The 27,853-nt window shown below is 35.5% G+C and overlaps 1 protein-coding gene across 1 annotated transcript in view; it reads left to right on the forward strand.

The window, feature by feature from the left end:
* Window positions 1–885: 885 nt before the first annotated feature.
* The window catches only part of kcnq1.1 (potassium voltage-gated channel, KQT-like subfamily, member 1.1), a 52,700-nt gene continuing 25,732 nt past the window's right edge, over window positions 886–27,853 (forward strand). Inside the window, exons 1-6 of the mRNA XM_055036498.1 lie at window positions 886–1,241; window positions 9,405–9,495; window positions 15,926–16,052; window positions 16,505–16,583; window positions 18,082–18,178; window positions 24,521–24,661. Coding sequence (XP_054892473.1) covers window positions 886–1,241; window positions 9,405–9,495; window positions 15,926–16,052; window positions 16,505–16,583; window positions 18,082–18,178; window positions 24,521–24,661 — 891 coding nt within the window. The remainder of the gene's footprint in view (window positions 1,242–9,404; window positions 9,496–15,925; window positions 16,053–16,504; window positions 16,584–18,081; window positions 18,179–24,520; window positions 24,662–27,853) is intronic.

Here is a 27,853-nt window from a genome sequence, read left to right on the forward strand (position 1 = left end):
CAGTGTCCTCTAGTCTTCTTTAAAAATACATTTCCATGTTATTGCTGCAAAATCATCATAAAATCCATAACTGGTTCTTAAATACAGAATGCGTGTTGCAGCCATGGGGTTTAGAACTTAATATATTTGAAGAAGAAATTTGATCAATAAGAATAAATAAGATGAAAATAGCAAAAATAAAACTCTGGTCAGTTGCCTTGTTCCCTCTGTGATGTCAGCAGAGGAATGTGTTTCTGAAAAATTAGGTTTAGAAGGGTGATCAAATAATGATCTCCAACTAAATACAATAAATATGAAAGCTGACCTTATCAAGCTGTTTTAGAGATTACAAAATATATCTAAAATGAGGTTAAGGGATTTTACAAAAGTCTTGCCAGTTTATTTAACTCTACAAATATGTGAGTTCAATAGCAAATTTAAAATGTTCATTTATTTAGCCTACTACAAACATCATGCTTATTCTTTGTAGAGGCTAGAGTTCATCTTATGCATTGCTTTTCAACAGTACAGCCATACAATTGGCAAATGACCGAATAGCTGGCGGCTCACAGCGCACCGCCTGGTGACAGTACTCCGGGCTGATAAGCGCTCTAAAGAGGTAAGGGACACCCATTCAAGTCTGGGACCGGTCATTTCCTGAACAACCCAGAGAACCGGGAAGTTATTTCCAGGAAGAGAAAAAAAAAAACGTCCTTGTGATCTAGAGCATTAATAACAGAGTTTATAGCCTCCTCTAGTTTTATGCGTCTTGGTGCGATCAGGCGCGTAACAGAAGGTGTGCGCACATGGGCAAACATTTGTCATTTTAACTCAGTGACCGGAAAATAAAATAAATAAAAAAAACTGTTAAAAAGTTAAACTATAGAAGAAAGAAAGAAGATCGAGATGTCTACTTCTTCTACTCCCGGCCGGGAGAACACGAAGAACTCCAGGAAGTTTTCAGGAGAGGCACGTGGAAAGAGACCACCGGATTTGGAGCTCTCTGAAACCGCATTTAATGGGCATGAATCAGGAACAGCTGCGGGCAGCAACGACACAATGCAAGGAGAAGGCAGCTCCCGTGTTGAAGCTTCCCCTGGTCACCTGGACCCCTACCTGTCTCATCCCCGGATGTCTGTGCGGATGTCAGTGTACAGCACCGGGGTTCGCCCAGCTGTTACCCGCGCCTACATCCAGGGACGGGTGTATAACTTTCTGGAAAGGCCGTCTGGCTGGAAGTGCTTCATGTATCACTTCACAGTGTAAGTGTTTTCCTCAAATCTTCTTTATGTATAAAATTCTGGATTCGCGGGGTATTTCGTGGGATTATTACACACAGATTCAAATTAAACAGACAGTTAGTTGCACTTGGCAAGTGTTGCATTGGAAGGTCTTGCAATAAGGAGCTGTTCATCTTTTGAATTTAAGAAAAATGCTGATCAGATAGACATGCATCTCCAGGTTCCACTGGGAAAGATGAAAGGACTAGGCTGGAAATAAATGTGATCCATTAAAATTTATGAAATGTTGGGAGCACTGAGATGACACTATTACACACATTTTAATTCGGAATCATGTTATTTATTTATTTATTTTTGACCAAGCACCAATCTGTATTTAATTTTCCAGAGATGCATTGAGAATTTACTGGATTGTATTCAGAGATCCTTTGAAAAACACACACAATCTTTACTGCCAGATGCAATGTTATTTTTCTTTTCTTTCTAGTTTCTGCACATCAAAGATGAAATATCAAGTGAAATCACTGTTTATGTTTTGAATTGATGCAATCCACTTTCATGAAACTCACAAGCTTTAAACTGGATGCATTTGATGGTAACCAGCCAGAGGTTTTGGAATGTGGGATATGGTTTTCTAGCACACCCCCATGTGTGCTGTCCATCCCTGCTTGCTGGCACTGATAGCGGGCAGCTAAACTTGGCAGGATGCATGCTGTGGAGGAGCCAGCGGCCCGGTCTCGCCCTGCTACCCTGTGACCCTCTGGTGTCGGTGGGGACACTGAGGAACGCGGCCTGTCGGAGCGGGTTAGAATCTGAGTGACTCAAAGGGAACATGAGCAAACGTAATGCAACTCCAGCATATTTAAATGGCAAGTTCACAGAGCATTTCAGTACGGAAATTATATGGTTAAACACTGTTTTTGTTCAGTTAAGTATGTATGTAGCCTTTATTCAACCAGCTATATCTCATTAAGATAAAAAAAATGTCTTTGTTCATGAGACCTTGAATTACTGCATTTTTAAATGATATTTCTTGAAAAACAATCTTTTGTTGTGTATAGTTGTTAGTTTTTAATTCTGTGTTTGTTTGATCTTCTTATGTTTAGAAAAACTGATTACTACTAGTTTCATTACATTATTAGGGTCCAATGTTTCTGTTTGCTGCAGCTCATCTACTTTCTTCATGAGAGCATTCTTTGCCATGTTACTGGAAGGTTCTTGTTTCACTAATGTTATGACTTTATTGGCCTAAGGGTTTAATGAAATTGGCCTTTCCCTGCACCCCTAAAACAAATATGATGTCAATGGCTTTTGTATTGATTGTTGATGCTTAGTAGTGTGAGAGACTGTAAAAGGTTGGTGAGAGTGATGCAGCAGGTTGTAGCATGAAATTGCACATTTGTGCTAAAAGTGGTGATGAAAGGTCTACATGGCTGATTTCTACGTCTCATATGTCCAAATGTGTTTGTGTTAGCCGGCTGTGGATAGAAACAAGGTCAGAGTTAAATAAAGGATATATTTCATGGCCCCTTCAATTGACATTACAGGAAAATACAGCTTTGGTTTGAGGGACAATACAATTGAATTCACATTTTCTGTAGAAACATATGAAACCGCATGTGGAACCTTGCAAAAGCATTTATATATCTTGAACCTTTCCACATTTTGTCAATGTCTCACCTCAAACTATAATACATCATTTTTGTAATTTTATATGATAACTCAACACAAAATATTGTATAACTGTAAAATATTAGATAAAATAGATAAAGAAATGTGGAAACACATGGTTTTTAAATGTTTTTTATGAATAAAGCATAGCATGCATTTGAGTCAATATTATTTAGAGTCCCATTTCAAAGATAAAACTTCAAGTCTTTTGACTTACTTTATGAAACTCCATGCTTTGCATAGGCCTAGGCTAAATTCTTGCCCTTTCTTCTTTGCAATACAGTTGAAGTTCATTTAAACAGATTTAGAATATCTGGAAACATACATTTTCAATGGCTTCTCAACTGGAAGGAGATGTGGACTTTAACTAAGCCATTATAAAACTATTTGCACTTATAGTTATATGTTTGAGATGGTTGTTCTGCTAAAAGGTGAACCTCTGCCATTCTAAAGTTATTCCCATACTTGAACATTTCTATCACAATTTCACTGTATTTGGCTTCCTTCATTTTTTATTTTTATTAGTAAAACCATTTTGAGGCATTGTATAGCTTTCGTTTTACATCCCAATTATGCATTACTTTGCATGTGTATCTTTTAAAATTCCAATAAAATACACTAAGGTTGCATAGAGTCTGAGAATATTTTGTGATAAAACGTGGTAAAGTTCAAATGGTAAAAACATTTAGCAAGGCACTATGCAAATACTTATATAAATTGTAGCTAGATCATAATCAGATGTACTGGATATTCTGAGAGTGATTGATCAGCATGCAGTTTTGTGATATGAAATCTTACTGTAGGTATCTGGGGCTCAGTACAGAACTTTGTTTTGCAAATATTTGAGAGAACAGCAGCTATGAAAAACCATGTTCTTGTCATTGACCCAGAACTCAAACATCAAAGTGACCCAAAGCCTTATCAGAATGTTTCTTGTGTGTTTGCACTTGGATATACATACATTTGGTGATACAGTTTAACTTGGGCTTTAGGATCTGTTCCATTATGGTAAATATTATTAATAACATTGTTTGTGTACAGTATATGTACATAAAATATGTAAATATGCACAAGTACATATTTAGCTTCATGGAACAGATAACATCCATTGCAACACTGCAATATAGAATGGTTGTACATATTTAGTTCTCCTTTTTGTTTCAGCAAAACTTTTTCCTTGTGTTTCTGTGCGAGTGACAAATAGCTAAATGGGATGTTTTGGTCAGCAGCAGCATGGATTCACCCCACATGCTGGGCGTAGATGCGTCAGCTGGGAGAGTTAAAAGAAAACGGATATCTCAGTGTTTTCCAGACTCATCTCTATTAAACTAAACCACTTATTCTGACAAACAGTCAGAGGGAGGAAGTTCAGACATGCATCAATGATTTAACAAAAAGACTAAGAGATCACAAAGCGTTACCCGTCTTTACTAGAGACACATTTTGACTCACTGTTAGTATTTTATTTTATTGTTTACTGCAATTGTGTGATTTTCTCTTTTCTCTTTTCAAGGTGCTCCAGTTGTTACACACCTTGTCAAACTTTCCCCCCGAAATATCTGCAATTTAACTCAACAGATGCTCACATTTTCAGTGAACCACAATATCAACATTGTTTTACCTATTATTTACATACTGACTGCACTTTGGACAGATAATTTGACAAAGATTTACACCATCTATGTTACAGCCTTAAATCAATTTAGGAATTATTTCTTGATGGAATAAACATAATAGTGTCTAGTGACATGGTCAGTAGGGTAACCCCCAGTTCTCACTCTATGCTTTCCTACACACACAGTACAACATAGTGCAAGTGAACCTGTCCATCAATAATAGATAGGTGGAATGCTTTGAGCTTTTGTTTAGAGTTCAGTGGAGCCTGTGCTGCTGAGCCTTTGTATTATTTTGTCTGTTGCTACACCAAGCTCTTGGGTGCTAAAAAGAGACAGAGGCTGTATTTTCTAAGGGTCTTGAGGTAAAGAAATTGTAGAAGGATAGAGCAGTTAGTGGTGAGAGAAAGACAAGTTAGAAAGTCTTTGCTAAATAAATACTGACGCAATCAAAGCTCAGGATTGTTTATGTTTATCATCATTGCAAATGACATAAAATAAAATAGATAGGGCTTCACTGAAAAAATAGCTATTGCCATAACAAAATGACTCCTCTGCTGTTGAGTCTCTTTTCATTATTATTATTTTTTTCTCACTGCTTCTGTCACACATATAATGACATAAACATGCAATGACCAGTGATTAAATATTTATCACAGCTATTTTACTTTTCATTTTCCAGAAGACAAACATACTTTCATTTACATATGCAACATCCTGGGGACTGAATTTAGGGGACTCCAGTGTCATTTTTACTGTGTTGTTTTGTCTCCATGTTTAGTCATTTCAGACAGGACCATCTGCTTTAGTGGTGTTATCCAGCAGCCCTGAGCAGATCCCTCCTCGGTCTTTTATCTGTGTTGACGTGTGGTGTGCACGTTTTTGACTCTGTGTGTGTGTGTTAGCACAGAGGGGGGGCATTTGGATTCCTGGCTGGACTTCAATAAACGGGAAGCAGTAGCAAGAAGTGATAAGGGTCTTCGTAGTGCAAACAAAACTGTTGCTACACATACTTTCCATCAGGTCTACTCGAATAGGATTAACTCTGTGATTACTTATGATTCTTTAGTACAAGTTGAAATGTTCAAAGACAAGACAAAGGACTAAATTCTTATTGATGTCATAAAATGTCACGCTTTGTGAAAGTTTCACTTTTTGGTTTAAAGATACACTATTCCACGTGCAAACATTTACGCATTTTCTGAATTTGACATATTGTCAATGTTTAAATGGAGAAAAAAAAGGAAAAATTGATGCTGGGTAAAATTCCTTGACTTTGAAGTATCACCATGTGTCATGAGATGGACACAAAGTTGAATTGTTTGCTTCTCCATTGTTCTGCATTGAAGCTTTTCTGGATGCATTGTCTTTCCATTGTTTTCTTTTATAAGCCTTTTTGTTGCTTTTTCTTACTTCCTGCCAATTTCCTGAAATTTAATTTAGTTATACCTTCAACTAATGGCGTCTCAGATGTCTTAAAGCTGTTTCCTTGACTTGACTCACTGTAATTCAGCAGGCATTTCGACATTTGTGACTTTTTACCTTGATATTTCAGTCTTCATTGTGTAGATTTAGTCTGCAGCTGTCACCATTTTAAGGTTCGCTCACACATATCATCCAGGTGCACTGAGAGGATAATGTAAACGTTACAATTTGGATGCTCACAGCTATGCACAGGATCCATGTCCGTCTGCTCTGCAGTGATAACACAGAGTGACTCTGCAGTAGATCTAGTTAATGTCATCATTTCCAAACTCAGCAGTGTTATAACAGCCACATGTTTTCTGCTCTGGAGAGCAGCAACTCATTGAGATGGTGATTATTCTACTTGTTCAGTAAATTACCATTATCTAGTATATGGGTTAACAAGAGTAATGGGGATCAAAGGGAGAATCTACATCGTCTCTTTATTAATCCTGAAGCTTATAGCAGTATGAGATATTCATCTGAAAGTAACACAATCCACAGAATCTGATAATGTGCCATTAGCTTATAGCTTTTTAGCTATGTCAGGGTGAAACCTGAGTGTTTCATTTTTATTTTTTTTAATTTTTTTTACAATAAAACTCTTCACTGGGTTTCATTCATACGGGATTTATTTTGCCTAAAGATAATGTTAAAAAGTGTTACTTCCTAAGACCCCAGTCTGAATGAGCAATGAGTACGAGAGGTCCAAAGCTTACTGTAAACACTGAATAGTCAATTTTGACTAAGTATTAAAATAGGCAGCAACTAAAACAGTAGCAAACATTATACATAAAAAAATCAAGCTCACGTTCAATTCTGTGAATTCCCTTGTCTGTTTCCACATCAATCATAGGTTAGTAATCTCTTTTGGGTTTAACACTCTCAAGATTGCAGCATGGAGTAAACTCTGGATTGTGCTACTATTTCTCTGTCAAAATTGGGGTTCATAAAGATTTTTTTTATTTTTTTGTTTAGAATTACTTTAACAATTCTTTTGGGGTTTCTCAACACAACAAGATACTGCATCCTCTGTTTTTAAAAGGTGATGTGCTTTATTTCTGCCCCTGATTCTAAGAGAGGATTGCACTAAATATATGTAGACAAGACAACCCCTCACATGTTCAGAAAATACAATGCTTAAAATTTCAGCTTTTCTTATTCCACAAACAAAGCAGGTGTTGAAATGATCAAACAGAAAGGAGGTAAAAAATAGATTGAAATAAAGTTCTGACCTGTCAAGTATTTGCTGAGTGATGCATGTTTCTAGTTCACTGCTGCAGATATAAAAAGGCAGGGAAGTCTATTAGATTGCAGATATATTATATAACCACTTTGCGAATATGTACTGCACATCCTTGTTTTTCACAAGCAGGTTTCTTGTGAAAAAGAAACCTTGTGATTTTGACCTGGTAGTATTACTTACTAATAAATTGATGTTGGGAAATATCTGCCTTTGTGTTAGTTTCAGAATAAGAAGAACACAGTCAATTAACCAAATAGTGAATTCTTTAGTAGCATTGATTACTGCAACAGTGTCTTCTTAGGTCTGTTTGAAAAGTCAGACAGACCAGACAATTTTCTAACTTTCATGTCTAAGCTTAAATGCCCTTAAGCCAATTTCTTGAACATCATAGTAAGTTGACTGTACTCCAATGACATCCACAGTCAACAAATCTCAATCCAATAGAATACCTCTGGAATGTGGTGTGAAACAGAACATTCCTATCAGGGATATGCAAGCAACCAATCTGCAGTTACTGCATTTTGCTATCGAGTCAATATGTACTAAAATCACTGTGGAATGTCTCTGACACTTTGTTGAATCTGTGCCATAAAGGACTCAGGCACTTTTGAAGGCAAAGAGAGTCTAGGTGAGGTGTATCTAAGAGAGTCAGTGTATGCAGCTATACTACTCGTTGATATGGTAAAGATGATGTCCAAGAAGATCCTGTGTTTATGACTCAGAAATATGGGACACACATTAAATATTGGATGACTCCACATTTTAAGTGATGTGTGGAAACCCTAAAGCTAGGATAGGCTCCATCTTCCTTGTGACCTTGAGTAAGATTAGATGGGTATAAAAAATAATTGATGATGTCATTACAGTAATTTTTTTGCACTCTTGTCAATAATAGACGAAGAAAAGCATCTGGCAGATCGTTTCTTATCGGCTGTTATGCAAATCACATTTACTTCTAATTCCATGTTAACTGCATGCTGCTTCCTATATAGGTCAATGAATCACAAGAATAAAACAAGCCTTTGGATTTATTCACAATCTCCTATTTCATTCACTTTCGTTCAAGCTTTTATCCTCACATTTCTCACCACCTCTTGCCAGCAGAATAATGAGTTTGTCCTTCCTTCAATGTCAACCTTTCTGCAAAATTTCATAAAACGTTCATTTTCTATTTTACCTGGTAAATAGCTGAACCGCTGAAACACCTTCATCCAAATTTAGCGGTGATAACAGAGACAAAACTGAAGCAAATTAAATGAAAACAGGAGCTCTGGCCCTACTTGATGGGTTGAAACACATGAGAGCAAGAAAATAAGTTGAGATGGACTCGTGAGTTATATTGCAGTTCACCCTGCTTGCCTGACTTCCTCTTCTTCGATTGAAATTGAAAAGGATCCCTCATATTGACTTTTATGAAAATCTCTGAAAAATGATATACACAGGGAAGCAGACTGTATTCTGATTTTCATTTCTGGTTGCAAGTTACTACATTTGAATTTCAAAAACAGCTCTTTTTATTTAGATCTCAAAAACATGTTCATAAAAAGACTCATGAAATCAAGTTCATCCCTAAATCCGTAATCTCTAAGAGTCAGAACTGGATTTATATTGATGCTACTTCTTTCTGTGGTGAAGTGTCAAAGCAGCTTCAAGCCTTTACTTGAAGAATTGTGGCTTTTTTTTATTATAAGTAGCTTGAAGGGTTTTGAACATCTTTTTGTAGTCACATTTGAAGCACTTTTCAACTCAAGAGGGATATTGGTTAAAGAGTAATTTAGTACTTAGAGATAGTGTAAGTGGGTTGTAAAATTCACTATATGCACATGTGACACATTCTGCATGTTCTTTGCATTTAAGTGCATACATTTTCTAAAAGTTCAGTTTTCCCTTTAGAGCAGTTTCCCCAGTTTTTTGTCAGATACTTGAACTAAACACCAAAGTTGAGTTAAGGCTTTTCACTTTTGATCAGAATCTGAAATGTTGACATAAATATGAGCAGGGATTGAGGAGATTCATGTTTGCCTGACAGACTGCAAGCAACATAGAGCTTTGATTTGAGAAGTGTTTTTTTATTGGTGTAGAAGGTTCAGTTCAGCTTAATTATAGACACAGCTCCCACAGGAATATAGAAAGTGACTTCTAACATAAACAACATTTCAATCAAGACATTTTCTGCTTTGATCTATACAGGTTCCTCATAGTACTGGCCTGTCTGATCCTCAGTGTCCTCTCTACCATCGACCAATTCCAAGCTCTGGCTCACACAACTCTCTTCTGGATGGTAAGTTTAGATTCAAATATTCAGACATTCCTAATAGAAAAATACAGCAAAATGAAACTGCAAGTCAAGTGCCAAGAAAACATAAAGAAGGGAGAATATAAGGCTGTAATGTAAATACAATGTCAGAACAGTCATAACATAAAAATATCACTTTTGTCATGGGAATATATCCTACAGGTGCAATCTCCATCTGAGTATATAATTATTTATGAAAACATTACAAAGTGTGATAAACTCAGCTTACATTGAATACTCTGGTAAACCTAAGTTAAAAATGGCCCCAAAAGCAATAATCATTGGTATTTAAAACAAAGGTGACAAAAAGATCATATTAAAAACATATTATATTGGCTCAGCAAGTTTATTTTGACAGTGCACACAGTAGCTATTTTTGACTCAATCAGTGCAAAAACAAAGAAGGATTTCCTTTTGATCTGCACATCCATCAATATCACTGTCATCATCAAGCTTTGTGAATTTCATCTAGATAATTACCATCACCTCTAAGTAAATGGTATCTAAGGCTGTGTTGTAGAGAAAAGAATAACCCTCTTGAAACAGAGCTCGAAGTTAAATGTTAAAATCTCTGCAAAGACAGATTTTAACATTCTGTGAAAGAACTTGCCTTTCAGTGTGGAGTTTATGTCTTTTGTTTATAAATGTGTGGCATTTCTCGAGGTTTTCCAGTTTCCACCCACAATCGAAGACACTATTTGATGCTTCAAAGTGCCATTCTGCATGTGCCAACGGTTGTTTGTCTTCCAATGGCTTGAAGTTTATCCTGCTTTACACTCTGGATAGGTTTAATCAAGTAAATACAATATGTGCGGATGAATACTCTGTAAATATGAACACTTCCTCTGTGATTGAATAAAGCTAAATTCCAATAGACAGTATGCCAGTGGCAGGTAGCAAAGACTCTTCTTCCTCACAAAAAATAATAATGACCTATTCCTTGGATGTAAATTGCCGTATTAGTTATTGTAGGTATTATTTGCTCAGTTGAGCGATTCAGATTAAGTTCATTTTGGACTTCTGTCAATGAATTGGTTAAATGCTTAATGTAAAAAAATCTAATCTCATGTCCTTAAAAGTAACATTATTGGATATAGGCTAAAAAATCGGACTCAAATAAAACTACTTAAATGGAACTACATAAGGCATTTTTAAAAACAATTTCAGTGTGTCCTGCTGCCTTAACAGAGCTAACGCAACTCATCTAAAATCAATATTTAAAGGGATAAACTTAACCCCATTCTTCTCAGCCGGGGAATTGTTTGGTGGGGGCTCAGTCCCTCAAACTCAGATGAAAGAAAACCCAGTTTAAGGAATAAAAGAGCTGAGAATTTGCTGTGTGTAGAAATGAAGAGTGCTACATGTGACAAGTTCACCTTGGATTGAGAATATTTGGATGAGATGAGAACGAGTGCTTCTTGAGCTGTTACATTAGTGTGCCTAAGGCTGTGTAGAAGTATATTATCAGCTTCATGAGGAAAACAGTAAAACATGATTGTGTGGATCTGTAATTAAAATGAAGAATTGTTAAGTTTATCATTATCACACAATCAGGAAATATACATTTCCTTTGCAAAAATATTTTCCACCTTAGGTTTCCCCTCAGGAGATGTTTAATCTTCCTATTCTTCTTCTCAACTCAGATAATGAATAATTAATATTTACGACTGAACCTCTAGAAATCCCAGACATTCATCTGTTTCGTTCTCTGACCCAGGGGGATTGTTTAATGCTTGGTGCTTTCTAGTTGGGAGAATTTCTCTGACCCCCCCACTCCTTTCATTCGTTCCTCCTCTACAACATAAGCCTTTCTTTTTATATTCCTTCTTTCTTCCTTCACACTCAAGGTTAACAGAGACCACACTGTGCTTTGAGGTGCAACTCTGGCTGATGTGCTTTTGGTCAGATGCTTGGCAGTCTGCTCCAAAGATTTATTTTTTTTTTTTTTTCACTTTTTAGGATGCAAAACATGGATCATTTAAACAAATGAGTCAAATTTTACAGTGAATTGTAATTCTGACATATACTCCCAATGCCTTGGTGAGATATAAAATGTTTCACTTCAAATTTTAATGAGTAATAAAGATTTTTATTTTTTTTTTACCCAATTGCTGATTTCCTTTTCTTCTAAGAAATTACATAAGTGGGGGTATAAACAAAGTTTGCATGTAAAATGATGATTGATTTGGGTCAAAGATGTTGCCGTGAGGAACTCTGGGACTTTGACTCTGCGTGGGGGAAATGACTTTGGGAGGAATCCTAGATTTATTGTTCTCCTTGTGGCTTCTATAATGAGAGAAAATGGAAGAGCAGGAGCAGTAAAAGGTGGACCTGTGATCATTATGTGACTTAGAGGTTAGAAGATGTATTGGTTTTAGTCTTTTTAATTGTTATATCTTTATTCACAAATATCTGTCTTTTAATGGAGTACTAAAAAATCCTCTGCCACATTCAAAAACTTTATTTTATGTTAGCAAATCAAACAAACTTAAATGTATTTATTTGTACTTAAATAAAAAAAAAGAGAACAATATTAATCAGCACATTAGAATGAATTGGAAATAAGATAAAACTGAGATTTATTTTAATTGCATGACTTATTCCAGCTTTATCACTACAGTGAAATCACTAGCATGGCTGTATATTTTGTCATAGATGAACATCAGATTATGATTTGCCCAAGATACAAAGGAACACACAACACATCCCTGATGATCCCTGATTAAAACGAGGTCAGAAAATCTACTAGACTCCTTGCAGTAACCATGTGCAGTGACTTCCGCTCCAGCCTTCTCGATTATCTATGAAACTGGCTTCACAAGGCATTAGTGTAGCTTGGGCACCAGTGTTGCTTATCTGTCAAATGGATTTCCTCTGAAATCATATAAATGGGCCAGTCTTCGCAATCTTTTCAGAAAGATGTCCCCTCAAGCTGACTTTTTTCACACAGCTGAAATGATTTCAATTTAAACACAATGTGAGTTGAAATTCAGCCATTACAAAGGTTAGCTACATCGCTAAGATCACCTATTTCTCAGTTTGAGTGGATATTAAGTTTGTTACTTTAACACACTTGAAGACAGTTTCATATTGACATCTTAATTTATGATTTTGGAAAGTAGACATGTCTTTATGCAACATATTTCCCCATATATCTATAAAACTTCCATGAAATAAGAGGGAGAACCTTAATGATGTAGCCTCCTATTGTAACTATTAGGATGTAAAATACACAAGCCTAAAATCAACTTCAAAACAATCTGAAGTAACTTACATTGTTAAAATATACAATTTGACTTTAAATTCTGATTCAAATATGATGTGTTTTGGTTATGTCTTAAATCTTGTCATTAATTTCATAAATGGGTTTTAGATTTTTTAGTTGCTAACCATTTATTTATTTTTTATTTTTTTCAAAAACAGCTGGCTATATGTTCTACTGTAAGTCCAAGGGTAATGTGTGGTCAGGCCTAGATACTAAGTCATAATTTGCAAAGAAAGCAAAAACAATGTTTGGCCTTTTGCCTTTCTTCTAAGTAACATTTCCAGTTCAAAGGTATTCCTCTTTATAGCTCATCACACACTTGCAGAACATTTTCCTTGTGTACCTTCTGTGTTAAATTATGAAACAGACCTAATAAAATACAGATGAAGATACAGCTAAAAAGTCACAGTTTGGTCTGACTAATTTGGCAATTTGTGATTACACATTAGCTTCCTTTGACTAATATCCTACAGATTTAAGTGAATAAAAATGGTTTGTGCATATTTTTTTATTCCCTCACTGTTGGTTTGTTGCTTTTTCTTTGGAAAGGCAGCTTATTTTTCAACCGCGATGTAAAAACCACCAATGATTAAATTAGGAAATGAAACAGTTGGCTGAACATTAGCTTCCGGGAGTACAATTAAACATATTATTCATCCAATTTTCTTTTCAAACGGTGCTATTTTATATTCATTGACTCAGATAAAGAAAGCACTACTAAGAACACTGCTAAAAAATGTGCAGTTCAACATGGAAACACCATTTGTCAGAACTCTTTAGTGTATTCTCTTCATTCACTCCGTAGATAGTGTCATCATAAAAAAGAAATCAATGCGGCTATTGACTTTCTCTCAGTTCTTTTTCCTTATGGCTGTCAAATATGAAGACATAGCTGGATGAAACTGCATTTTACAAAAGCTCATTAATTTCTACTCACTGGACTCACCAGGCAGTCCTTCTTTATTGTAATGTGGCAATTGTGTTGACTGTATTCAATCACCATGAATTAAAAAAAATGAACAGATGGAATTACATTGAAGTATAGAAGTAATATATGTAACTGACACAAACATGTTTTCCAAACTTTGCGGGCAAAGTTTTTAGACAGTGTAGAATGGTTAGATTCATATTTGTTCTATGCAAGATTTTTTAAAAATCATAACATTGTTATTGAATAAAAATACAGACTATCTGTATTTTCCATTGCTGAAAAACCCTTCCAATCTGATTAGCAAATTGCTATAAAAGGAAAGATGTGCAGGCGTTTGTCGTTTTATTTTTGTCAATTTTCAATGACAAAAATATGTCATGCTTATTTTAGCTATGCTTAGAAAACAACAAAACCCTTCCGTTTTGCACCAAGTTGTTCTAATATATGATAGGAATGTCGCAAAGAACATTTCCTTGAAAGTGTCCATCAAACAGAATAATTAATTTCCACCAGAGGAGGGCACTAATGAATCATGTTTCCACCAACGCAGAGCTTGTTCAGCACTGGCAGCATGTGGAGTTGTGTGCACCAAGAAGGTGAAGACTTTTGGACACTAATTTTGACAGAAGACCAGCGATTAGAAAGTTACTTCTATCCAATAAAGTAAACTGAGAAAGATTTAAATATGCTGTCCAACGGTAATGTGTGGTCAGGCCTAGATACTAAAATATCATAGCGTTGCTTAGACCAATAGGACCAACCAGAGATAGCTGGTTAGAGCAGCTCCATAACTGTAAATATTGTGAGATGTATGTAGTCAAATGAGACTGTCCATGCAAGTAGCGACCTGTTGTGCAGAAAAAAATGAGAAAAATTAAAGGGCTTAAATGGTAGCTTTAGAATAAGCAAGATTTCTGCTTCATTGATTATAATTTCAGTTGTAGTCAAAGAGGTTTGGTTCACATATCTTATGTCCTCTTTCTGGAAGTCAGAAGCATTGTTGTTTACAGTTCCAATTCAGAAAATTTCATTTTGAGCAACTTCAGCTTTTAAAATTCACAAAACAGATTGGAAAAAAAAAAATAAAATTCAAACCACTTTTCCAACAGAGAGCCATCTTGTTTTAGAACGTGAATGTGTTCTCCTTACCTTGAAGGTGCAGGTTACTATCTATAAGGTGCAATTACTACAAATATTATTTTGTCCTCAGTGCAATAAAAGCAACTCTGGCCAACTTTAAGATATTTTATGAAGTTTAACACTTATATTCCTTGTTATTAAGTATTAGAACTATACCAATCCAGTTCAGGTAAAAGAACTGAAGTAGATCAAGTTAGAGTGTATGTTATGAATTCTGTAATGAATTAGATTGAAACTGGAATAACTGGTTTGAATGGAATGTGTTGCATATTACCAGATATGAACTTGGCCTATTTATTTTATACAGGTTGCTCTGAAATACATATTTTTTTTTCTAATTTGTCTATATTTGTATATATTTGCACTGTTTAAATACAATACTAAGCCTTTTTCCATGGTACCTAACCATAGATGTCACCTTTAAAAATGATCAAGCAACCAATAGATATCATGCACCAGTAAATCAGAATTAGCTACATATAGACAGCAGATGAATCAAAGGACAATTCCATAATTTGGTGCCAGTTAAACACAAACAAATTGCTTATCTGCTCAGGTACACTCAATAATTAGGTCATATTCTGTTGCTCCATCCATCTTTTCTAAAATCTATATCTCTATTTACATCAAAATCACAATCTTCAACGGTAATAATTTTCTCCAAGAGGGATCCTGATAGAAAAATCAGATGAAAAACAATCTGAAGAACCCTTCTTTAAAAACAACACAATACGGATAAATTCTTTGAACAAGCATGTCTTAGTCACATATTAATCAGGCACAAGTGCACTGTAGCCGAGTCGGAGAACTCATCAATGAGGTGACACGAATGAAACATTAACGAATGGTGTCTCTTCTGAGGGAGAATCAATAATCCTTAATTAATTGTGTTGACAAGATTAAGACACTGTGAAAAGCTTTACAGAGAGCTCACATTTATAATTTAACCATATTTGTTTTAAAGCAAAGGAGGTACAAACCTGAACAGCTGTTCAGGTGCTGTTGCACCAAGTAACCTGCAACAACATCTGATGTTTGTTTTTCTATCCTTCTGTCCCTCTGCCTCATTTGTCTAACAGGAAATCGTCCTTGTGGTGTTCTTCGGTGTGGAATATTTTGTCCGCATTTGGTCCGCAGGCTGCCGCAGTAAATATGTTGGCATCTGGGGCCGACTACGCTTTGCCAGGAAGCCAATATCTATTATAGGTGAAAACACAATCCCCATACACTTGTATATCTCTACCCATGCACACAAGCAGTGATGTCACTCCTCACCCACTCTTGTAATTTTTAAACAATAACTGGCAATGTAGCCTGAGCCTCTTCCTAAAATGAGATAGTTAAGACAAATTCGGCATGAAATTAAAACTGTCACTGCAATATTTTTCTTACGTTTAGATTCTATTGTTGAGATTTGTGCCTCCAGGTGCTTATTCTTAAATGTGCCACTGTGAATATTATTATTACTCACACTTTCACATTTTACCTGATTAACATAATTACTTGAATTTTTAAAAAGCCAATTTCTTTTTTTTTTTTTTTTTATTGTTTCTATCCTAAAATAAACCCCTGTTATCTCATTGATAAACAACTCCAATATGTTCATGTCCCTAACTATGCCAAATTTAAACAAAGATTCATGTGCTTCATTATCACAGATCTGATAGTGGTTGTCGCTTCGATAGTTGTGTTGTCAGTGGGCTCGAAAGGCCAGGTTTTTGCCACCTCTGCAGTAAGGTAAGTAATTTTATGTGTTCAGGCAGACAATGTAAGACATAAACTCTTTAGAGTCCCGTTTTAGAGTGACTGCCAGGACCTTAAACTCTTTTTCTCCATTGGTATAAAAATGTACCTCGTTAATTTTCTATCATACTTGAAAATACTTTAGTCCTATTGTGTCTAGGCATGCCTTGCAAAAGTATTCATTTCCCCAAAACCTTTTCAGGGTTTTCAGATTACATACACATACTGGACAGTATTTCAAAGGAATTTTATGCAACAGATCAACACAAAGTAACATATTTGTGAAAAAAAGAACAAGCCTGTGAACAAATAAAAATCTGAGCAGTCTGGAATGCAACTATATGCAGTTCCCCAATACTTTTAAGTCAATACTTTGAAGATAAGCTAACATTCATGCCCCAATCAGATTTGCATATCAAGAGGCTGAAGTATTTTCCCATTATTTCTCACAAACCCATTCCAGATGAACATGCATTTTCAAAACTTGGCACTGCTATATTTCGCTTGATCCACCTTCCAATCTGATGAGCTTCTTTGTTTATTCTGAAGAAAAGCTTTCTCACTGGATGATGCTGCCACTGCCATGTTTTATTGTAGGGACAATGTGGTCAGGGCAATGTGCATTCTTAGTTTCCTGCTTCATATAGCATATTAACACCAGAAAATTACATGTATGCCTCATCTGAGCAGAGCACACTGTGCTGCATCCTGTGTTCTGCATCCTGGCTGTGCTTCCTCTATTTGGTATTTCAAACTGCAAACAGGAGTTCTATCGGTTTTCTTTCAAAAACTATCTTCTTCTTGCCACTCTGAAATTAAAATCCGATTTGTGGCATGACCAATATTTGTACCGTCAACCACCTGAACTATGGACATGTGGAGCTACATCCACTGTTCTCATTGGCTTTTTAGCTGCTGGTCTTTTTGTCTGGTCTTTCAGTTCAAATCTATAACTAACAACTAGGTTTGAAATTGTGCCATGCTCTTTTAAGATTATGGATTTGACAATGTTCTGTGAGATCTTTGAAATCTGGGCTATTATTTTAAAACTGAAACATTCTTTACATGTCTTCAGATTGTTATCTCTGACCTGTCTGTTAATCGAACACAAATACACCACAGTTTTCAGATTTTTGCTTGTAAAAAATGAGTATCAGGTAAAACTTTCCTTTCACTTTACAATTTGGCTCTTCTCCATTGGTCTATAACATAAAATCTTACATCATTACTGAAAAGTTAGTGGTTGTAACTTGAGAAACTTTGGGCAAGATTATGATGTAGGGATAATTTTGCAAGGCAATGTAGAACACCAGGTTAGAGTGGCAGCTGTCCTCCACATGACCCTAACCTTAAAGTCATTTGGTGCATTTCATTAGCAGCTAAATTTATGTAACATCTATTATTACTTCCATGCTATTGTCTGCACTGGGATGTCTACTTGTATTTGGCAAACATATATTGTCAGCAGGTAAAAAGTGTTGCATTTTTCCAGAGGGATTCGCTTCCTGCAGATCCTGCGAATGCTGCATGTTGACAGGCAGGGAGGAACCTGGCGTCTCCTGGGCTCAGTTGTCTTCATCCATCGGCAGGTACAAAATCACAGCTCTAAATGTGTTGTATATTTCAAGTCCACAGTCATTCCTGTCACTGGGATTTCAGACTATTATAAATATGCTGGGGACTTTCCATCTGGGGAGTAATAGCCTCTCCACATCAGGTATTATTTTTCTCACTGTGCAATGAAATAGATGGTCTTCATATGAATATACATCATACGGTCAAAATAGTATTCAGAGCAGAGAAGTACAAAAAAAAAGCTCAATTATGAACATGGTTAGGTTTTCAGTTTTATAGACACATTAGCTGGAAAGGATTATGTCTTTCTCCAGGGTGTCATTTAACCGAGACACAGAGGTGGCTGTGATTATCCCCAGTGGCCATGGTCGCTGCCTTTAATGTCCATATGAAAGTGATGAGTGATGAGCAGGGTGTCAGGAATTTTACTCATTCAGGGCCACCTGCTGTTCTTCCTTGCCTTCATGATGACTATATCACTTTTTGCTGCTGAGGGTATCGACAGCTGCTGACCTTAGATATGAAGGCAGTTAATATTGGTGCAGGGAAAAGATCAGAGACCTTTTCCAAACAGAGATTGTTGATGTTGACAGCTTTGTAAAAATGTTTAAACAGATAAAACAAGATGTTCACAAAGACTACTTTTAAAATTGACAGTGTCAGATGGTGATTTAATAAGTACATTTTTGTACTTTTCTATTAATCTTGAGTAATAACATCAGGTGTAACATCTGGTGCCTTTTTATAGGTTGTTAAAAGTTACTCATTAAAACAGTGTAAATACAAAGCAAATGCATATGAAGCCAATGTAAGATAAAGCAAAAGCACACTGTATCGATCTTATTTATATACTCATGTTATTCAAGTTATACTTTCAAAATTACAATCCTTCAAAAATTTTTACAAGAAGGATGGCTCTGTGCCACAGTTAATGGAACTGCTGAAGACTGATGAAGATCTGTCTAGGTATTAAGGCCAGCCTTAATACCCCTACTTGGGGTTTGCATGATTCTCCATTAATGCATAGTAGGGCCGTAACGTTTCTTCAAATGATTTGAGTACCTTGATTAGTAAAATTCCTCAAGGAACATTTATCTGCCTCGAATCTTTGTTAAATTATAATTTATTATTTAGCACACAGTGTTGGGCAGCGTTCTCACTTCCACCTAAGAGTTGTTGCTAAGTGCTAGCAGCATAACGTCCAATTTTATGATTTTTTTATATATATATATAATTTTTCTGGGAACAAATAAGCATCCTTAAATTGATTGGTGTGACATTTGGAGTACAACAGCCTTTCTCCTCCTGGGGCTCGCTGGTGGCTGGTTCAAGGCGAACGGAGGGGAAGAGTGCAGCAGGTGTATTTATACAGATGAGTGTTTTGGTTAGAAAAAATTGAGCAAACACTGGCAAACAAACATGTTCATAAAGATGAAGAACACACCAGACAAATGAGAAAAAAATGGAGTGAAGTTTACAGCTGAATTACATTATAAAACAATATTCCAAGTTTCGAACACATCATGAGCACTACTGAATCCATCATATTAAAATGTAAATAGTATATCTCAGTGGCAAGGCTACCAAGACATTGTCATCAAGTATGTTTGTCATCTAAGTGACATATATGGCAAGAAGCACATTAATCAAAGAAACAGCCAAGGTCCATGATAATTTAGCAAGACCCACTGTCGTATATTAGTCTGAACATGACATGATTATGGTAAAACATGGTAATGTAAGCATCATGGTACAGGAAAGCATTTTACTCACCAGGGACAAGGAAGCTGGCCAAAGTTAATGGGAAGATGGATGGATACAAGACGGTCCAAGAAGAAACCTATTTGAAGCTGCAGAAAACTTCAGCCTAAGATGGAAGCTTACCCTGCAGCCCGACAACTGCTCTGACACCTAGCCATACACCAGTGCTACAATGGATGGTTGAGATCAGCGCATATTTATGTTAGAATTAACCAGTCAATGTCAAGACCAAATTTAATTCCGAATCTGTGACAGCTCTTGAAAGTTACTGTTTGCAAATAATATTGATGTGTCTAAGCTTGAACTATTTTGTGAAGAAGAATGGACAGAAAATGTTACCTTTACATATGAAATGCTGATCAAGACAAACCACAAAAGACTTGCAGCTACAACTGCAACAAAATCTGGTTCTGGATGAATGAAAACAGTCATGGCACCCTTTAGATTTAATTTTGTAAATAAAATACAAAAAATAAAAAAGAAACAGAATGTAAAAGAGACTTCTTCACAATCATGCACCTTGTGTTCATGTATCATACCAAATCTGAATAAGATACATTAAAGTCTATGCTTAAGTATAAGCAGGAAGACTTGACAGGGGCACACATACTCAGCTGCTGTCTGAGTATGTGTGCTTATAGTTGTGGGAGAAGTCAGGTATTTTCACTGCCCATGGCGTATCAGTTCATCAAGATCTTGCTTAAACTCCAACAGCCTGTGTTTTGGTATGATCTTATAGCCAATAATAGCCAGTTGCTGTTGAATTTCTTCTTCTGAGAAGTCCAGGTTGTCCATAATGTTGTCAATTTTATGTTATACATAAAATTGTCATGAACACTTTCATTTGATTTCCTTTTCTTTTATTATTATTATTATTATTATTATTATTATTATTATTATTATTATTATTATGAACACTTTCATCAGGCACTGGAGGACTTCACGTCATTAATATTGCACGTAATTTATATTAATGACAATTTTTATATATTTTTGTTTGATTCCATATGAATCCATAAAAAAAAATCTCCTTTCTTTTGAAAACAGCTGAAACCTGATAGTCACACAAAACATGGACATTTAATTCAAAACCTTTTCTCCACAGACAGAAGCTATTCACTATCCAACCCATGTTTGCCATGGACTTAAGGAAAATTTCCTTTTCCTGTGGAAAAGGAAATTTGAGGGCTTTAGCATCAAATTACTCTCAAATTTATGAGCTGGACCCATAATAGGGCTCAGCCTTCACACAGAAACACCAATGGAGTCTAATGGAGTGTGATTACAATAGTGACTCTCTGAGAGGCCTTTTAAAACTCAGTTCTGATTAAAGGCATCAGCAGTCCATCTGTGTCTTGTGAAGGTGTTGTCTCTTTGAGAACTGCACATTATATATCTTTTACTCGTCATTTCATTTCAAATGACCTTTTTAAGAGCAATATAACTATATGATATATTCCAAAGCCCCATGTAATTCCCCCAAAACACAATGCAGTGTGTGTTTGGATATGTTGTAGAAGTCGGCGGAGTTCTGCACTCTTCCGGTACTATTTTATGCTTACTAATACCTTGCAACATAATCTTACAATTTATTTACCGTGTTGGTGTTGAAAGCTGACGTTTCTAGACTGACAATTACATTATAATTATTTTTCTTTCTTGCAAATATATTTTTTATGGTTTAAGTCTAGTTTGGTCTTTAGAAACATTTGTTATTCAATAGAGGTTGCCAGGTGAAAATGGCCACTACACATTGAACAATGGTTAGAAATATTTTCAGTACTTTAATCCATTATTTTTTTACAAGTTTTTTTGGGGGGGTTTCTGACAAGAAGAGTTTTTTCTGCATTTATGTTGTTACCCAGATAAAACTATTCCATCTAAAGCAGATGGAATAGTTTTACTCAACAGGAAGTCATTCTAAATCATTTCTACAGGGCAGCATGATTTTAAAGCAGATGTTAAATCACATAGTAAGTGATTATACACCATTGATATACAACAGTTTTCCCTCCTGGGCAGATTGTAGTTAGTTGTTTGCTGTGACTACAATAATATGGCTTAAGTTTTATTTCAATGCAGCACATGGGGAGAGAGGAGTGCTCAAAGTTTCTGACTAATTGAGGGCATGAAGCAAAGCTGCAGGGGTAGAACTCAGAATGAAAAGACTATTCCGTCTTTTCATTCGGTTCCTATTTTCTGCTGTTGCAGGCAGTTATCCACTCAATGAACAATATTGGTCGTGTGTGGTACCTTCCACAGTTTTTTTGTTTGTTTTTTCAAGCTGCAGTGCAACAGCTCAAAAAAACCTCAGGACATCAGCCCTGAATAATTTTAGTCCAAGAGACTCAACCCTAAAATCTACAAACATTAAAGTTGCGGAAAGTTTTCTTTTTTGGAGAGTGCAAGAGGCTCAGTTATTCAGTTCACTGATGGAAATGATGGCAGTACAAACAAATGCACACTGATGTTTTTCTGAATAAATAAAATGAGAACATTCTGAGGAACCTCGTTTGCATTCTATAAAACATTTAACTTTACGTTTCTTATTTTCTAGTAGCAGTTTATACTCACATGCAAACAGGTATATGATAAGGAGGTGATGTTTTGTCTTCTGACACTTTTTGCGTGCTGCAGGGCTGTAGAGCAAAACATAGAAACAGACAAGAAACAAAGTGATTGACATCAATAAAATATTAACTGCAAAGCTATTTCTAACTATGTTTGGGTGCTTGGTTTTACAATGACCTAGTTTAAGTCTGGACTTTTAAAAGACCATTCAGACTAAAGTTTTCCAGAGTGGCTGAATGACTACAACTCTGCAAAGACGAGTGCGGGCCATGATTTCTACACATCTATGTAAGAGAGTCATTGCCAGTAGCTCATTGATGGCAGTTTTTGATGCCAAGGGTAGCACCATATTGAGTTTTAGAGAGCAATAACTTTTAATGTAGGACCTTTAATCAATTTAATTTAATAAATCAAATAATCATTTATGTGTGACAATAAAGCAACAACTGGAAATATGTTTTTCATGAAGCTGTCTATATATTTGAATTTGAAAGCATTGTTTTTATCATGATGTGTTTGTTAATGAACTCCAGAATGCAGACAGGGGCTGGGAGCATGGGTCATGGTGACTGTTCTATAAAGAAAGAAAATTATGAAAAACTTACAAAGGAGCACAGGAAATCAGAGCAGAAGAAAAATGAAAAATCCAAGAAAAATACTAACAGGGAAGAAATAGGAGGCAGGGGAACAACAGACTGGAGGAACTAGCAAGGAGTGTTAGCAAGAGATGGGTATAAAAACTGTGAGGGTGACCGCTGGAACAAAAGACCTGAGCTGATTAGCTAATGTGTTGCAGGTGTGAGGGGAAAGAGCAACCAGCAGTACACAGGGAACTAGGAAATAAATCTAACACTAAAGAATAGCTAGACATAAAAACAGAATTAATCTAGAGTAACAAGGAATAACGAGGGACAAGTTATGCACTGGATCAAATCAGACTAGTCAAATCAAAGAAAGAAAGAAAGAGAGTCAGGAACACAATAAACAAACCTCAACACAACCCAGCACATAACAGTTTTATCTTTTGTCTTTCTGCAGCAGAACTCAGTTCTGCATCATTAAGTTGGCATAGTACCAGAACATATTCAAACTCTCTCTGTGCAGTAACCCTCCTGTATGTTTTTCCTTGACTGTATGTAGGTTGAGATATAAACAATATGCGCTTGTCATAAATAAAGTATTAATTTGAAAGTTTCTAGTAACCTGGCCAAATCGCAAGCTTATAGAAAATTGAGACTCCAGCAGCCCATTGCATTTTTAACAACCTCTCAATATATTTTTCAAAAACATGCTATCATACACCCAACAACAAATATTTAAATTTCAAAAAGTTCCCAAGGCAGACATTAAATTTCTCTGTGAGAGGATGTTATGGCCTTATTTGTAAAAGCATGGACATAATTGTTGGGAGACGTTTTATCTATTTAGTGTTATGCAAGATAACATTGAATAACAATATTCAATAACAATAGAATTACATCTGTCTTGATGTCATTCTCTCATCAGGACAGTATGACTGTCTAAAAATCTAAGATGGTTTTTATGCTGCTGTTTAAGGGTAGGCAAGTGACTAAAATGCCCTTTTGAAAGGGCAGTTTTTTAACTGATGAATGACTCATGGGATAGAATAGAATAGAATAGAATAGAATAGAATAGAATTCAACGTTATTGCCATTGCACTGTCCCATGTACAAAGCAACGAAATGTAGTTTGCATCTATCCAGAAGTGCTATACAGGATATAAATATTTATAAACAGGTGTACAAAGATATAAACAGAGAATAACATTGACGTGCTATAAATAAAATGTTTTGTACAAATGTAAATATAAACATGAGAGCTATGTACATATTATGCAAATCACACAGATTATATGGAATATACAGGAATATGAAGAATGGATTGTATATATATAATTGTTTTATATTTTAATCTTATCCGCATACCATGTTTACATTAATATTCAAATTCATATGCCATTTGAAGACCGAAATAACTATTGTTTTGTTTCATGTGTATTTCAGGAGCTGATCACCACTCTGTACATTGGGTTTCTGAGCCTGATCTTCTCCTCATACTTTGTCTACCTGGCAGAAAAGGATGCAGTTGATAGCACAGATTCCACTGGTTTTGGAAACTATGCAGATGCATTGTGGTGGGGAGTGGTAAGACTACCTCTTCTGATTATGTCTGTTTCTAAATGTCTACAATTTTGGGAAAACTTAATCATCCCCTTGTGGTACATACAAAGAAAAAGTAGCTTAGTCAATGCATGTAATTATTTGATCATTAACTAAGGTGACCAGCAATTGCTGTTGTCCATAGATCTAAGAAATGTTGTTAGGCTATTGCTGACTCATTTGAATTCCATCATTTTGGAGACTGAAAAATAAATAAATAAATAAATTGAAGTGGATGTTTCTGCAAATGAACACCCAAGTCAAACAATGTAGTATTAAAAGAGAGAAAAAACAAAACAACAAAACATCACACATGTCAGACTCTAGAGCTGGGATTTATTACTCCAGGCCTAATGAACCAGTTTTCAGAATGTTTTGCAGTTATCCCTGGCTCAACATATCTGAATAAAATATTAGTAGTACTTTACTAGTCTGTAGAAGCCAAAATTTCAGCTTTGTTGGAGCTTGAAAATATCAAGATGTTGCAATTGCCCAACTAAACTTAGGATCTTTGCTATTATGGAACCAAAAGAGAAATGTGCATAAAAATGTAACTTCAACAGAGCAGACTAAAGTTTCCAACTACAATGTGAGATATAAGGTTTTCCCTTGGTTTTAGTTACTTTAGTCATAAAACAATTTTTTTGAATGATCATGGCAGTTTTCATGATCACATAAATTAATAGTACATAAGTATGAAATGCAGCCTTTCAAATAACTCTTTGAAATGATCAAGAGAACATGATCAGATACTTGTTTCAAGAAATAAACACATGAAGCAGTTTTTCAAAGTGTATTTTCAACATTTGTAATGATATTTAAGTTACTGCTCACCTGTGACATGGAGTTTTTTTGGTCCCATGTTACACTTCTTGTCTGCCAGCTCCAAACCCAGCAGCAGGGTGTTGTTCATGGGAGATTATCATCTGCTTAATCACAGAGTCTTCAATTTGCAAACACCATCTCATCATTACAATAGTCATGTGACAATACTGAGTCAGAGTCTCATTTTTGGTGCATAGTCCCTCAGTGTAGAAAACAAGATAATGGACCACACAGAGCTACATTTTCAACTTGTTTCAATCTATACAAGGTTTGATCAAATAAAAAAAATGTAATTAGGACTGCATTGATTTGTAACACACCTTTTAATGATTACAACAGTTTAAACACAGAAAATGTTAATCTGTATTTAGCAGGTTCATCTCTCTATATGACCCATAGCCAAATGGGTTGATTTAGATAAAGATAAGCAGCATCAAAATAATTTAGTTCCTTAATGAATAGCTCCTTTCATAATGTAAAATTCATCTGCATTATTACCTCATTTAAAAAGAGACATATTTGAAGAAATATTGAAGCTGCATCTTTACAGCATTCACTGTCCAAATTATGATTTATTGCAGTATGGCTAACATTTTAGTTTTTGCATAAACAAGCTGGTTACTTGTACAATTCACACTGCAGAGCAAGCAAATAAAATGCCAAGTTGCTAAATATGTACCTAACAGATTGTGTCACTTCGCTGCAGTGAGGCATTCTTTTTATTTTTGGTAATTCCCCATTAAAATTTGCTTTTTATTGTTCAATGAATTGTATTTACTGCCTCTTTCTCTGCCTCTAGTTGCTAAAGGCAGATTGAAGGGTGGCTGAATGTCTAATTTCATATGGAAAATACATTTTTCGTCTGTGTGAAACAGATATCATAATTTTAAAGCAGATGAAAATACGAAGCTCAAAGAAAGTTTTCAACAAGTTAATTGTCACTTTGTGGGTGTTTCAAACTATGCTTTGACAACATGCATACTCATTAAAATTAAAACAAAACTCTGAAAATTACATCCCTAATTAAACCCTTCCTGTAATTATCACCCAGATTTTTTCATGTTTTAATTGATGAAATTTGCTTAGTAATGAGCTTCAAGGCTTTTCTGACCAGACGGCCTATTTGCCATTACCCTAATATTTAGCTGCCTCAAGAGATCATCAATCAGAATAAAATCAGGACTAAAATCGGAGTCACATTGAAGCTTTAATATTACTCCCACTCAAAAGAAACCTGTTGGCTTGATCCTGTATCAATCATAGATTGATTTTAGTTAACTAACCACCCCTGGGAATGTTCACGTTTTCTCTATTTGTGGATTATAAGTAAAAACTTTGTAATTTTTACAGACTGTTCGAGGTCAAGGACAACATTTCTCATCTGTTCTATAATTCCTTTTGATCAAAGCATTTAGGATGAGGTATTTAGAGATCTTTTAGTCTTCTCCTTCTATTATAAAGATTCTACATGAGTGTTGCAATTATTTATCTTATCGCTGGGAATGGCTTCACTTATATTGTTGAATAATAGATTTACTTCTGATCTTTGATTATGATCATATTTTAAAAATATTATTCTTTTTAAAGAACCCTTGACTATCCTGGGGCTGTATTTCTTCAACTGTGAAAGGTCAAACATAGTCTGTGTTTTCTCCATGGTTCTGTTGTTGAAGTAGGAGTGTGTAAACTCGTGGGTAGATCCAGTGGGCTGCTAATGCAGGCACTAACACAAATAGTGAAAAGAACATGGGATGAACTTCAGCTTTCTAAAAACTTAAGGGACTCTCTTAAAAGCACACACATGTTCAATTCAGTCGATAACCTTTCTTACATAAATAAAAGTTTCGGTTGATGGATTTTTTTATCCAGTTTTAGTCACAGTGATTTTGTTTTTGGTTCTTCTACAGTAGAAACATGTGAGAGAGAATCAACGAGGTAAAAGTTCAACATTGTGGTCAGGAAAACTGGGAATCTAGTACAAAGAGCAAGAGTTGTTTTGAGTATTTTCCTCAAAAATAAGTTACGTTGTAGTTCTTCAGGAAGTGACTGTAAGCTACACAAACAAGCAAAGCCATACAACATAAAAGGAGTGTTAATAATGCAGTACCCATGCTAGACCTTGACAGTTTTTGCCCTAAGGCCTATAAACTATTCCTGTTTCTTGCCTTTTGACCGTCAATACAATATTTTATATTTTATATCTTCGTGGTCAGAAAGACAAATAAAAACAGTTTAGAATCTAAGAGCAACCTGTAGACAACATGAAGCCATCTAATTTAACCCTTGATAAAATTGACAATTAAGTATCTTTGTAATGGTTGGAAAGTCTTGAAATCAGGTCACCACAGGTGT

This window comes from Poeciliopsis prolifica, unplaced genomic scaffold, assembly GCF_027474105.1.
Source record: "Poeciliopsis prolifica strain line A6 unplaced genomic scaffold, Auburn_PproV2 SCAFFOLD011, whole genome shotgun sequence".
Classification (NCBI taxonomy): Eukaryota; Metazoa; Chordata; class Actinopteri; order Cyprinodontiformes; family Poeciliidae; genus Poeciliopsis; species Poeciliopsis prolifica.